Source organism: Pristis pectinata, chromosome 7 (genome assembly GCF_009764475.1).
Source record: "Pristis pectinata isolate sPriPec2 chromosome 7, sPriPec2.1.pri, whole genome shotgun sequence".
Lineage (NCBI taxonomy): Eukaryota > Metazoa > Chordata > Chondrichthyes > Rhinopristiformes > Pristidae > Pristis > Pristis pectinata.
The window spans coordinates 2,888,705-2,902,592 of NC_067411.1; the positions used below are offsets into that span (position 1 = coordinate 2,888,705).

The window sequence follows — 13,888 nt, forward strand, 5'->3', positions numbered from 1 at the left end:
AGACCTTTCAGCCCATCAAGTCCGTGCCAACCATCAAGCACCCATTTCATTCTCTCAGATTCTGCCAATCATCTACGCACGACTGTGGTCTTAACCACTAAGCCGCATGTCTTTGGGATGTGGGAGGAAACCGGAGCACCCAGGGGAAGCCCACAAGGTCACAGGGAGAACATGCAAACTCCACACAGACTGCGCTGAGATCAGGATTGAACCTGGGTCTCTGTAGCTGTAAGGCAGGGCTCTACCCACTGCCCCATTCCTGTGGTGAAAAGCTCTGGGGAGCTCTCAATCCCAGTGAACCACTCACCTGAGGGAGATGCCCTGCCTTGGGGAGGTGGTGGTCTATTGGAAGGACTCCAGGCTTCCAAGGGTTAAAGTGCAGGGAGAAATTTCATAAACAAGGACTGTATTCCCTGGAACACGAAAAACTAAGGGATGATTTAATGGAAGCTTTCTGGGATATGTAGAAGCTGGTGAGGGGGGAAATATTTCCGCTGGTCGGGAAGTCTGGGATCAGGAGCAGAGCCAGGTTTCTGGAGTACTGTTCTGAGCTGCTTCTCCCAGGAGGATGGAATCCTTCACAACTGGCAATTGGTGGTAGGTCAGTTCATCTGAAAGGTTCTTGTTAACCAAGCTGGGGATAAAGTAGGGGAATGTGTTTAAATAACATCAACTGGAGTCCTACAGCATGGAAACAGGCCTTTCGGCCCAACTGGTCCATTCTGGCCAAGGTGCCCACCTAAGCTAGTCCCATTAGGCCCATATCCCTCTAAACCTTTCCTATCCATGTACCTGTCCAAGTGCCTTTTAGATGTTGTTACTGTACCTGCCTCACCCACTTCCTCTGGCAGCTCGTTCCATGTACTGACCACCCTCTGGGTGAAGAAATTGCCCCTTGGATCCCTTTTTAAATCTTTCCCCTCTCACCTTAAACCTGTGCCCTCCAGTATTTGGTTACCTGGCCCTAGGAAAAAAGACTTGAGTGCATTCACCCTGTCTATACCCCTCATGATTTTATACACCTCTACATCCCCCCCCCCCCCCCCATTCTCTTGCGCTCCAATGAATAAAGACCTAGCCTGCCCAACATCTCCCTATAACTCAGTCCCTCGAATCCAGGCAACGTCCTCAAATTTTTTCTGCACTCTTTCCAGATTAATGGCATCTTTCCTATAGCAGGGTGAACACAATATCTTAAATGTGGCATCACCAACAACATAACATCCCAACTTCTACAGTCAGTACCCTGACTGATGAAGGCCAGCACACCAAAAGCCGCCTTCATCACACCTGCGACACCACTTTCAGGGAGCTATGTACTTGTACTCCTCGGTAACTCTGTTCTGCGACACTGCCCAGGGTCTGACATTACACTATATGTCCTGCCTGGTTTGACTTGACTAGAGGAACCCAATGGCCTCTGTCCCCAGCAGCCCAAGTTTCTCGGCTGCACAGCAAGCCTCCAATGAGTTAATGACCCCAGCAAGATCTGGCTGACCTGTCAATGATTGACAGGCAGCTTCTACTTGCCCAGCTCGTGCTGCTGGACCTGAGTGACTGTTGGTAGTGCTGCTTGGGGAAGATGGAGAGAAACTGGACCTGGGCCACCATCGTTGTCCACCTCTTGCTGCTGGTTTCTGCAGCATGTCTGTCCAACGTGGAGGAGAAAGAACGGTAAGGTGGTGGCTCTGAGTGCCACCTTGTTCTACACTGTCCCTTCTCCTGCACCCTCACTGGGTTGGGCTACACCAGTGGAGCTGTACTGCAAGCTGTCTGGTCACCATACTGTAGAAAGGGTGTGACTGCACTGGAGAGGGTGCAGAGGAGATTCCCCAGGGTGCTGCCTGGAATGGAGCACCTCAGTGCTGAGGAGAGACCGGGATCTGTTTTCTGTGGAGCGGAGGAGGCTGAAGGAGGTCCTGACAGAGGGGAATAAAATTTACTGTTGAAGATAGGTTAGACAGTAGAAAGCTTCCATCCATTTAATGTTAGGGGGCATAGATTTGTGGTAAGGGGTTTAGAGGGGATCGGAGGAAGAAGGGGGGTTGGAATCTGGAACACATTCCCTGAAGGGGAAGTGGAGACAGGGACTCTCACAACATTGAAGTATCTAGACAAGCACTCGATCACCAAGGCATAGACAGCATGTGTGTAGATGGGTCAGCATGGTCAGGATGGGCCGAAGGGCCTGTTCCAGTGCTGTCCGACTCTGCGACTCGGAACAAACTCTTTCCACCCACCAGTGTCGACACCTCAGGAATCCAGGTAAGGAGCAGGGGAGCAGTTGGGTTGAGGGTGTGTGTGTTAGTCTGGACGTGGGGACGAGCTCCCCCTTTCCTATCAACTCATGGACGTGGGATCCCTCGTGTCCAGCAGAGGGAGCAGGCGGGTCACGTATCACCACTGACAATGCAGCACTCCCGCTGTCACCCAACAGTCCAACTGATGTGTATAACTGGCGTATGATTAAAATGCTGCACTAGCTGTCAGATTCCTGGCCCGTTCACCCAGAGACAAGTTCAAACCCCATCCCAGCAGCTGGGGAATTTAAATAAATCTGGAATATAGAACGTAGAACTATACAGTACAGCACGATACAGGCACTTCAGCCCACAATGTTGTGCCGACCTTTAAACCTCGCTTAAGACTATCTAACCCCTTCCTCCCACATATCCCTCTATTTTAAATTCCTCCATATGCCTATCTAGCAATCTCTTGAATTTGACCAATGTACCTGCCTCCACACCGCCCCAGGCAGCACATTCCATGCCCCAACCACACTCTGGGTAAAAAAAACCTCCCTCTGATATCTCCCTTAAACTTCCCATCCATATTACTTTAAAGCCATGTCCTCTTGTATTGAGCATTGGTGCCCTGGGAACGAGGTGCTGGCTGTCCACTCTATCTATTCCTCTTAATATTTTGTACAGCTCTATCGTGTCTCCCCTCATCCTCCTCCTCTCCGAAGAGTAAAGCCCTAGCTCCTTTAGTCTCTCCTCATAGCTCCTTTAGTCTCTCCTCCTTTAGTCTCTCCTCATCTATTCCTCTTAATATTTTGTACACCTCTATCATGTCTCCCCTCATCCTCCTCCTCTCCGAAGAGTAAAGCCCGAGCTCCTTTAGTCTCTCCTCATAATGCATACTCTCTAACTCTACTCTCTAATATAAACCGGTCTCAGACATAGTAATCTGGGTCAGCACTGTCCTTCAATAGAATTGTAGAGTCATGCAGCAGGGAAACGGGCCCTTTGGCCCACTGAATCCGTGCTGACCATCAGCTTTTTACACTGATCCCTTTTCCAATCAACTGCCCCCAGATTCCACCCCTCACCCACACAACAGGGGCAATTACAGCGGTCAAATTAACCCACTGACCCCGCACGTGGTTGGGATGTGGGAGGAAACCCACAGGGCCACAGGGAGAACGTGCAAACTCCACACAGACAGCGCCGGAGGTCGGGATTGAACCCGGGTCTCCGGAGCTGTGAGGCAGCAGCTCTACCCGCTGTGCCACTGGGCTTCCCCTACCTGTCCAGCCCGTATGTGGCACCAGAGCAGTGATGCTTTGGGTGAGAAAACATTGAGTGGGGTGAATCGGCACAAGTACGGCGTGAATGTCTGGACACTGAAACAGAGGCACAGAAAGATCCCGCAATACCTGTCTGCTAATCCCTGAAGGTGGTAGGGTGATTGGGAATGCAGGCAGGACCCTTGCCTTCATTAGCTGAGGCACAGAGTACAGGATCTTAAACAGGCAGCACATGGAGGATACGGTCCCAATGCGGGCAAACTGGATTGGTGTAGATGGGTAAAAATGGTCAGCATGGATGTGTTGGGCCGAAGAGCCTGTTCTGTGCTGTACGATTCTATAAAGGGAGGTCACAGGGAACTGCATAAATTAGGGCACAGAGGGTGTTCTGACCACCACACCGTGTGTGGCATGGGTGGGGGGGGCAAAGGGGTTTAGAAGGCCATAAGACACAGGAGTAGAATTAGGCCATTTGGCCCATTGGGTCTGCTGCACCATTCAATCAGGGCTGAATTTTTTTTTCCAACTCCATTCTCTCTCCTCCTCCCCATAACCCTTAAATCACCCCCCCCCCCCCCCCCCCCCACCAATCAAAAACCAATCAGTTTCTGCCTTAAACACACCCAAAGACTTGGCCTCCACAGCTGTCTGTGGCAACGAATTCCACAGATTCACCACCCTCTGGCTGAAGAAATTCCTCCTCCTCTCTGTCTAAAGAGACGTCCCTTTATTCTGAGGCTGTGCCCTCGGGTCCTGGACTCTCCCACTGATGGAAACATCCTCCCCATGTCTGCTCTATCCACACCTTTCAGGATTTGAGGACGCTGCCACTTGCTGGAGAGTTGGAGAGATGAGGAGAGGCTCTGGCTGGGGTGGGATAGAAGAGCTGAAGGGAGATTGAAGTGAAGTGGGATAAAGTTCTGGGGGCCTGGGCAGGCGAGCGAGAGCAGTTTCAGCAGTAGGGATGTCAGTCAGCACAGGGCACAGGATTATAGGATGAGTGGTGAGAGGGGACTTGAGGGTCGGCAGTTTCACCCACTGAGTGGTGAGGGTCTGGGACTTGCTGTCTGTAGGCGAGGAGCGGGTGAAGATGGAAGCCCCTCCCTGTGTAGAAACAGGACAAGAGGAGCTCTGGGAGAGACAGGTGCCTGACTAGAGTGGGATCAGATCTGAGGATGGCCACACAGAAGATAGAACATTACAGCACAGTACAGGCCTTTGGCCCACAATGTTGGCCAACATTTATCCTGCTCTAAGTTCTATCTAACCCTTCCCTCCCACATAGCCCCCCATTTCTCTATCATTCATGTGTCTATCTAAGAGTCTCTTAAATGTCCCTAATGTATCTGCCCCCACAACCTCTGCAGGCAGTGCGTTCCACACACCCACCACTCTTTTTTTAACAACAACAACAACAACCTCAACTTACCCCTGACATCCCCCTTGTGTCTTCCTCCAATCACCTTAAAATTATGTCCCCTCGTGTTAGCCATTGTCGCCCTGGGAAAAAGTCTCTGACTGTCCACTCGATCTATGCCTCTTATCATCTTGTACACCTCCACCAGGTCACCTCTCATCCTCCTCCTCTCCAAAGAGAAAAGCCTGAGCTCGCTCAACCTATCCTCATAAGACATGTTCTCCAATCCAGGCAGCATCCTGGTAAATCTCCTCTGCACCCTCTCTAAAGCTTCCACATCCTTCCTATAATGAGGTGACCAGAACTGAACACAATACTCCAAGCGTGGTCTGACCGGAGGTCTATAGAGCTGCAACATCACCTTGTGGCTCTTGAACTCAATACCTCAACTGATGAAGGCCAACACTCCATATGCCTTCTTAACAACCCTATCAACTTGTGCGGCAACCTTGAGGGATCTATGGACGTGGACCCCAAGATCCCTCTGTTCCTCCACACTGTTAAGAGTCCTGCCATTAACCTTGTACTCTGCCTTAAGATTTGACCTTCCAAAGTGTATCACTTCAACCCAGAACTCCCATCTGCCACTTCTTAGCCCAGCTCTGCATCCCACAAGGGGCCGATTTGGCCTCCTCTTGGTGCTGTAAACCCACAGCCCCACCCCTACTGGAGGTCCCTGTGGCCAGCCATTTTAATTCCCCCCTCCCCCTTCTGTCCCCTGCCCCCTCTACTCCTAAGTTGAGGCTAAGCGCAAACTCGAGGAACACCACCTCGTATTCCGCCTGGGTAGTCTACAAACCGGTGGGCACGATCGGTGAATTCTCCCAGCACCCGGTAACTGGTCCCCCTCTGCCCCCTTTCTCTCTCCTCCCGATCCCTCTGGCCCCCATCACCCATCTGCCCAACACCCACACACCCCTCCCACTGTTCCATCTGCCCTTCCCACCTCCCTCCATTCCAGGCTCCACCTTCCTCTCCTATCAGATTCCACTATCTGCAGCCCTCTGTCACCTCCACCTGTCACCTCCCAGCCTCTGTCGCTCTCTCCCCTCCCCCATCTGCCTATCACCCTTCCTCACCTGGATCCACCCATCACCTGCCAGCTCCTGCCCCACCACTTCCCCCTCACCGTTTCATACCGGCTATCTCCCCTCTTTCAGTCCGGAGGAAGGGTCTCCACCCAAAATGTCGACTGTCCATTCCCCCCACAGATGCTGCCTGACCCGTTGAGTTCCTCCAGCACTTTGTGTGTGTTTCTCCAGCTTCCAGTATCTGCAATCTCTTGTGTCTCCACTTCCGACTTAGTTCATCCACTCTGTGGCTCCTTCCGACTGTTCCGCGCCCTCAGCTACCGGGGATTCTCCAAGGGTTCTCAATCCTCCCTTGGCTCCTGATGGGATCTTGCTGATCATGGATTGTGTTGATTGGGCAGGTATCGGCTGGACAAGGACGGACTTCTGCGGAGGACGGAGCGAGCTGTGACTGCCCCCGGCAAGATCTCCTGTGAACTCTCACCCTGGGGTCAATGGTCGTCCTGTCAGCCCTGCAAAGGTATTAAGGTAAGGGAGCAGAGGGGGTTCACCAGGGTGTTACCCGGAGTGGAGGTCTGTCGTTATAAGGGGAGACTGGATAGGCTGGGGCTGTTTTCCCTGGAGTGAAGGAGGCTGAGGGGTGACCTTATAGAGGTTTATAAAATTATACAGGGGGCAAATATAGGGCAGATGGTCAGAATCTTTTTTTCTCCCCAAGGTAGGGGAGTCTAAATTCGTAAATTAAAATTGGTAAATTGGTTTATAATTGTCCCATGTACCGAGGTACAGTGAAAAACTTTGTTTTGCATGCCATCCATACAGATCATTTCATCACATCAGTGCATTGAGGTAGTACAGGGGAAAACAATAACAGAATGCAGAATAAAGTGTCACAGTGACAGAGAAAGTGCAGTGCAGGCAGACAATAAGGTGCAAGGGCCACGAAGAGGTAGATTGTGAGATCAAGAGTCCATCTGATCGTACTAGGGGACTGTTCAATAATCTTACAACAGCAGGATAGAAGCTGTCCTTGAGCTTGATGGTATGTGCTTTCAGGCTTTTGTATCTTCTGCCTGATGGGAGGGGGGAGAAGAGAGAATGTCCGGGGTGGGTGGGGATCTTTGATTATGTTGGCTGCTTCACTCAGGCAGCGAGAAGTGTAGACAGAGTCTATGGAGGGGAGGCTGGTTTCCATGATGTGCTGGGCTGTGTCCACAACTCTCTGCAGTTTCTAGCGGTTACTGGTAAAACTAGAGGGCACAGATTTAAGTTGAGAGGGGAGGCATTTAAAGGAGATCTGAGGGGCGTGTTTTTCACACACAGGGTGGTGGGGATGTGGAACGAGCTGCCAGAGGAAGTGGTAGATGCAGTTAAAACATTTAAAAGGCATTTGGACAGGTACTTGCATTGAGAATGCGCAGAGGAACAGGCCTAATGCAGCGTAGATAGGGATCAGGGTCGGCATGGACCAGATGGGCCAAAAGGCCCGTTTCTATGCTGTACGTTTCTATGAAGTGGAAATATAACCGAAGATGCTGGAAACACTCAGCAGGTCAGGCAGCGTCTGTGGAGAGAGAATCGGGTCTGGAACCCTTTGTCAGAGCTGAGGAAGAGAGAAGCGAGGTTTGGTTGGGTAGCAGGGAAGACCTGCCCAGGAGGCCAGACTGATGGCAGGTAAAACCGACCAGGTACAAACTGAGAGAGCGTGTGATTTAAGGAGGTTCTCCTTCCACCTCTGTGACGCAGGGTCAAGGCCGAATCAAGGGCCCAGTCGGTGTGGCTGGACACTGACTGCCGATCCTGGTTCCCCCGGCGGATTGTGTGTTGCTCTGGGTTACAGCGTCTGCCGTCTCTTGTGTCTCCCTCTCAGAGCCTTTGTATCTCCCAGCAAGTGCCATTTCTTCATCTCCTACTCTACAGGGCCTTTAGCCCATAATCAAACATCTCAGAGCCAGCTTGCCAATTCCTGCTCCACCCCTCCCCCCGAGCTCGTTGTACTGGCCGTCTCCCCTCTACTCTTTCAGGGTCTCACCCTGAAACGTCGACTGTCCATTTCCTTCCACAGATGCTGCCCGACCCGCTGAGCTCCTCCAGCGCTCTGTGTGTTGCTCCAGATTCCAGCCCCTGCTGTCTCTGGTGTCTTCCTCTCAGAGCCCTTGTAACATCCTGAAAACAGGAGAAATTTTCAGACAAAGTTAACACTGCAATGTAACTTTTAAGCACAGTTGTGTCCTCTGTGCTTGTCATGGTCATACAGCAGAAAACAGGCCCTTCAGCCCATTGAATCCATGCTGGTCTTCAAGCACCCGTTTGCACCAATTCAACACCAATGCCATTTCATTCCCCCCACATTCCCACCAACTCCGCCTCCCAGATTCTACCCCTGTAAATTATCAGTAATTTACAGCAGCCACTTAACCTACTGACCTGCACGTCTTTGGGATGTGGGAGGAAACCGGAGCACCCGGGGGAAACCCTCACAGTCACAAGGAGAACGTGCAAACTCCACGCACAGACAGCGCCGGAGGTCGGGATCGAACCCAGGTCTCTGGAGCTGTGAGGCTCCACTCGCTGCACCACCAGCACTGTGTGAGCTCCTTCCCCAGGGGAGCCAGCAGGGAAGGAACTGAACCGTCAATGGCCTCCAACCACCCTGACCTTTCATACCTCAGTGCCCGTGCAGGACCTGTCCTCCAGGTCCAGCCCTCTGGTTGTAGCTGGACCTCCAGGCTCCTTCACTTCAATCACTCTGCCAGTGACTCTGCCAGTCCTATGGTGCGTCCCCTTCTCAAACAATGCAACATTTCCACAGACAATCTGCGGCCTCTGGTTTGCAGCAGTAGCTCAGACTCCTGTTTGTCAGCTGCCTTGTCACAAACTAAGGGCTTTACTCTTTGGAGAGGAGGAGGATGAGAGGAGACATGATAGAGGTGTACCAAATATTAATAGATAGAGCGGCCAGCCAGTGCCTCTTCCCCAGGCCACCAATGCTCAATACAAGAGGACATGGCTTTAAAGTAATGGGTGGGAAGTTCAAGGGAGATATCAGAGGAAGGTTTTTTACCCAGAGAGTGGTTGGGGCATGGAATGCGCTGCCTGGGGCGGTGGTGGAGGCAGGTACATTGGTCAAGTTCAAGAGATTGCTAGGTAAGCATATGGAGGAATTTAAAATAGAGGGATGCGTGGGAGGAAGGGGTTAGATAGTTTTAGGCGAGGTTTAAAGGTCGGCACAACACGGTGGGCCAAAGAGCCTGTATTGTGCTGTACTGTTCTATGTTCTAAACCACGACAACTCCTGATAGCCCTCTCAATCCATTCTGAGGACATTAGAAACAACAAGCCACAAGGAGCTATTGGAGTGTGGAGTGTGAAGTCCTACCCTACAGGATAGGAGGTGGGGAGGGAAGTCTACAGCTCGGGGTCCAAGTCACTGGCAGAGTGATTGAAGTGAAGGAGCCTGGAGGTCCAGCTACAACCAGAGGGCTGGACCTGGGAGGACAGGTCCTGCACGGGCACTGAGGTATGAAAGGTCAGGGTGGTTGGAGGCCATTGACGGTTCAGTTCCTTCCCTGCTGGCTCCCCTGGGGAAGGAGCTCACACAGTGCTGGTGGGCAGGGAGTTCCAGTGTCCAGACCCAGTGACGATTTCCAGATCAGGAGGGTGCGTAACCCGGAGGGGAACCCGCAGGTGGTGGCGTCCTCTTGCTCCCACTGTTCTTGTCGTTGCAGACACAGGGCCCAGTAGTGCTGTGGGTGACCACAGCGGAGTTTGCACAGTCACTGAGCTCACTTTTGATTAAGGTTCCGCTGCTGTGCTGTGAGACGGTGTGACTGATATCTACTGTCCGGACAGTATCGTTCCAGGGGCATCGTCCGGTTTGGGCAGTTTGGAGGCAAGACGTGCACCGACATATTATCTGAGGAGCAGCCATGTCCCGTCACAGGCGATTGTGAGGAGGAGCCCATCAACTGTGGAATAAACTTCCAGTGTGACGATGGTAATACAACTGTGTGTGAGGGTTGCATGCGTGCATGGGGGAGTGTGAGGGAGTGTGTGTGTGTGTGAGGGAGTGTGTGTGTGTGTGAGGGAGTGTGTGTGTGTGTGTGTGTGAGGGAGTGTGTGTGTGTGTGTGTGTGTGTGTGAGGGAGTGTGTGAGAGAGAGAAACCAAGGACTGCAGATGCTGGAAATCCAGATGAAAAACACGGTGATGCTGGAAGGACTCAGCAGGCCAGGCAGCATCCGTGGGGAAAAGCAGGTGGTCAACGTTTCGGGTCAGGACCCTTCTTCAGGACTGAAGATAGGAAAAGGGGAAGCCCAACATATAGGAGGGAAAGGTGATGGATATACAGAGCAGTGATAGGTGGACAAAAGAGGGGAGGCGGGGTGGGCACAAAGTGGTGATAGGTAGATGCAGGTAAGAGATAGTGATGGGCAGGTGTGGGGGAGGAGGGGAGAGCTGAGGTGTGGGAAATGACAGTGTGTGTGGGGAAAATGTGTGTGTGTGAGGGTGTGTGTGTGGGGAAAATGGGTGTGTGTGAGGTGAGTGTGGGGGTTCTGTTTATGGCTTGTATAAATTAGTGAGTTCTGTGGTCTCTAATGTGTATATGCAGCACTTCTAACAGCATGACTACATCATTACTGTACTGCACATGAACCACATTGCATTTCAGTCACACTTTGTAGTCACATTGTCTTGTGTAATATGCACTCTACAGTCTGACAGTACAGGCCACCCCAGTGTTCCTGACCTTTTGGTTTACAGAAATTCGCCCTTACGGAATTCACAGATCACTACCCACAAATCTGAGAAATGGAATAAAATTTGTTCTCATGGAATTTATGTGGAAGAAAAATAAATCAATACAAAATTAATTTTTTTCAACTCGTGCTCTTGTGTAGATGATGTCATGGTGTTACAGAAAATCGCAAAATAGACCGTTTTCTAAGAATGCAACCTCCCCCCACCACCGCCACCCCCCCCCCCACCCCACCCCCGGGGGTTGCTTGTAACTGGTAATTGGTTTATTATTGTCACATGTACTGAGATACAGTGAACAGCTTTGGTGTGCGTGTCATCCAGACACATCAATCTGTACATCAGTACATTGAGGTCACACAACAGGAAAATAGAATGGGGAATAAAGTGTTACAGTTACAGAAATTGGCTGCCTGCATCGCACTAAGGTGCAAAGGCCACAACGAAGTAGATTGTGAGATCAAGAGTTCATCTTTATTGTACAAGAGGTCTGTTCAGGAATCTGATAACAGCAGGGTAGAAGCTGTCCTCAAGCTATTGTGCAATTACACTGTATTACAGTTATATTGCATATTATGCTTTGCAGTACAACAGTATTATACAGTCACCCCTTTACTGTATTATACACTCCAGTACAGTGACAGAGTATGATCACAATATGTTACAGCTATACTGCATGTTATACACTCTGCACAGTGGTGGTATTGTATATTTACACTCGTTCAGTGTACAGCAGGCATGGTAGTGTAGCAGTTAGCACCACGCTATTACAGTGTCAGCGACCCGGGTTCAATTCCTGCCGCTGTCTGTAAGGAGTTTGTACGTTCTCCCCGTGCCTGCATGGGTTTCCTCCGAGTGCTCGGGTTTCCTCCCTCATTCCAAAGACGTACGGGTTAGGAAGTTGTGGGCATGTTATGTTGGCGCCGGAAGTGTGGCGACACTTGCGGGCTGCCCCCAGAACACTCTACACAAAGATGCATTTCACTGTGTGTTTTGATGTACATGTGACTAATAAAGATCTTATCTACTGTATATGATACACTCAGTATGGAAGTATTATACAATTAAACTACCCTACAGTGTACTATGTATCTTACACAGTGGCAAGGACAGTGTTGTATGGTTACTGCAGTACACTGTACTGTGTTTTATACACTGTTGTAGGGCAGTATTGTACTTCCTTAGAAGGCTAAGCAAATCTGGCAAGTCCCCAATGACCCTGCACCACAAAAAGCATCCTTTCCGGGTACATCACAGCTTGGTATGGCAACTGCCCTGCCCAAAACCGCAAGAACAGAGTTGTGAACACAACCCAGTCTATCACTAAAACCACCCTCCCCTTCATTGACTCCGTCTACACTTCTCACTACCTCAGGAAAGTAGCCAACAGAAGCAAAGAGCAACAAACAACCTGCTGGAGGAACTCAGCGGGTCGAGCAGCATTGACACTGATGAGGGATTTGGAGCTGAAATGTCAACAATTCCCTTCCTCACTCAGATGCTGCTCAACCCGCTGAGTTCCTCGATAATCTTGTTGCTCCAGATTCCAGCATCTGCAGTCCTTTGTCTTCAACCTAATCAAAGACCCCTCCCACCCCGGCCATTCGCTCTTTTTCCCCCCTCCCATCGAGCAGAAGATACAAAAGCCTGAGAACACGTACCACCAGGCTCAAGGACAGCTTCTACCCCACTGTCATAAGACTATTGGATGGACTGCTCATACGCTAAAGATGAACTCTTGATCTCCCAATCTATCTCATCGTGGCCCTTGCATTTTATTGGCCTACCTGCACTGCACTTTCCCTGTAATTGTGACACTTACTTCCACATTCTGTTTTCCTTTCTTACTACCTCAATGTACTTATGTATGGGATGATCTGTCGGGATGGCACGCACACAAAAGCTGGTACATGTGACAATAATAAAGCAGTTACCAATTATACTGCGCAGCACCCCAATGCTGTGTAATGGTCGTACTGGGGCAGTCACAGTAGTGTAGCGGTTAGCGTAACGCTATTACAGCACCAGCGATCCGGGATCAACTACCGCCGCTGTCTGTAAGGAGTTTGTACGCTCTCCCCGTGTGTGCGTGGGTTTCCTCCCACATTCCAAAGACGTACGGGTTAGGAAGTTGTGGACATGCTATGTTGGCGCCGGAAGCGTGGCGACACTCGTGGGCTGCCCCCAGAACACTCTACGCACAAGATGCATTTCAGTGTGTGTTTCGATGTACATGCGACTAATAAGGATATCTTATCTTACTGTGTAAACTTCTGCTTTGAAGCCCTGTCTGGGTGGAGCACTGGTTGTCTCGGTATGCCCAGCAGGTTGAACTGCGTCACCAGCTTGACGTGTGGAGGTGATTTGGGGGCGGTTTAGCCTCGCTCCTCTGTGCACCAGCTCTGCGCACGGGATCAGTTTTGGGTGGGACCATCGACCACAAAGACCATTGAGTGACTGCTTCATCTCGCATCTCCTCACAGGGCACTGCATCAACAGGAGGCTGACCTGCAACAATGACAACGACTGTGGCGACTTCAGTGATGAGGACGAGTGTGAGAGGATCCAATCTCCCTGTAAGAGGGAACTGGAAACCTTGGAAACAGGGCAGAATGCTGGTTCGGGGTAAGTGCCAGCACATTCCAGGGGCATCAGCACCACAGCAGGTGAACCTAACCCTTCCTCGGTAGAGCCGGGGTTGGGGAGGGAGAAGGGGGAGGCAGACAGCAGAGGGGGAGACAGGCCTACAGAAGCAGGAGTAGGCCATACAGCCCCTTGTTCCTGCTCCACTATTCAACGAGATAATGATTGATCTTTTACTCAGCACCACTTTCCAACACTACTCCCATATTCCTTTGTTCCCTCATTCCCAGGAATTAAGCTGGTGAACCTTCAATGCACTCCCTGTATAGTTTCCCGAGGTAGGGAGCCCAGACCTGTACACTGTCAGGCAGGAGGTACAGAAGCTTGAAGGGTCTTTCAAGAGACTTAGATCGGTACATGGAGCTGAGTAAAATAGAGGGCTATGGGTAAGCCTAGTAATTTCCAGGGTAGGTACATGATCCTCGGGTCATGATTTTCAGGTCTCGGCCTGAAAACGTCAATGAATAGTTGACGTTTTCAGGCCGAGACCCTTCATCAGTCCTGGTGAGGG

The 13,888-nt window shown here is 50.9% G+C and overlaps 1 protein-coding gene across 2 annotated transcripts in view; it reads left to right on the forward strand.

Moving 5' to 3' along the window:
- Positions 1–1,521: 1,521 nt before the first annotated feature.
- The window catches only part of c9 (complement component 9), a 45,401-nt gene continuing 33,034 nt past the window's right edge, over positions 1,522–13,888 (forward strand). For both annotated transcript variants that reach the window (XM_052020487.1, XM_052020486.1), the window contains exons 1-4: positions 1,522–1,674; positions 6,379–6,505; positions 9,830–9,974; positions 13,218–13,359. In XM_052020487.1, the coding sequence (XP_051876447.1) occupies positions 1,583–1,674; positions 6,379–6,505; positions 9,830–9,974; positions 13,218–13,359 (506 nt within the window). In that variant the 5' untranslated portion in view covers positions 1,522–1,582. The remainder of the gene's footprint in view (positions 1,675–6,378; positions 6,506–9,829; positions 9,975–13,217; positions 13,360–13,888) is intronic.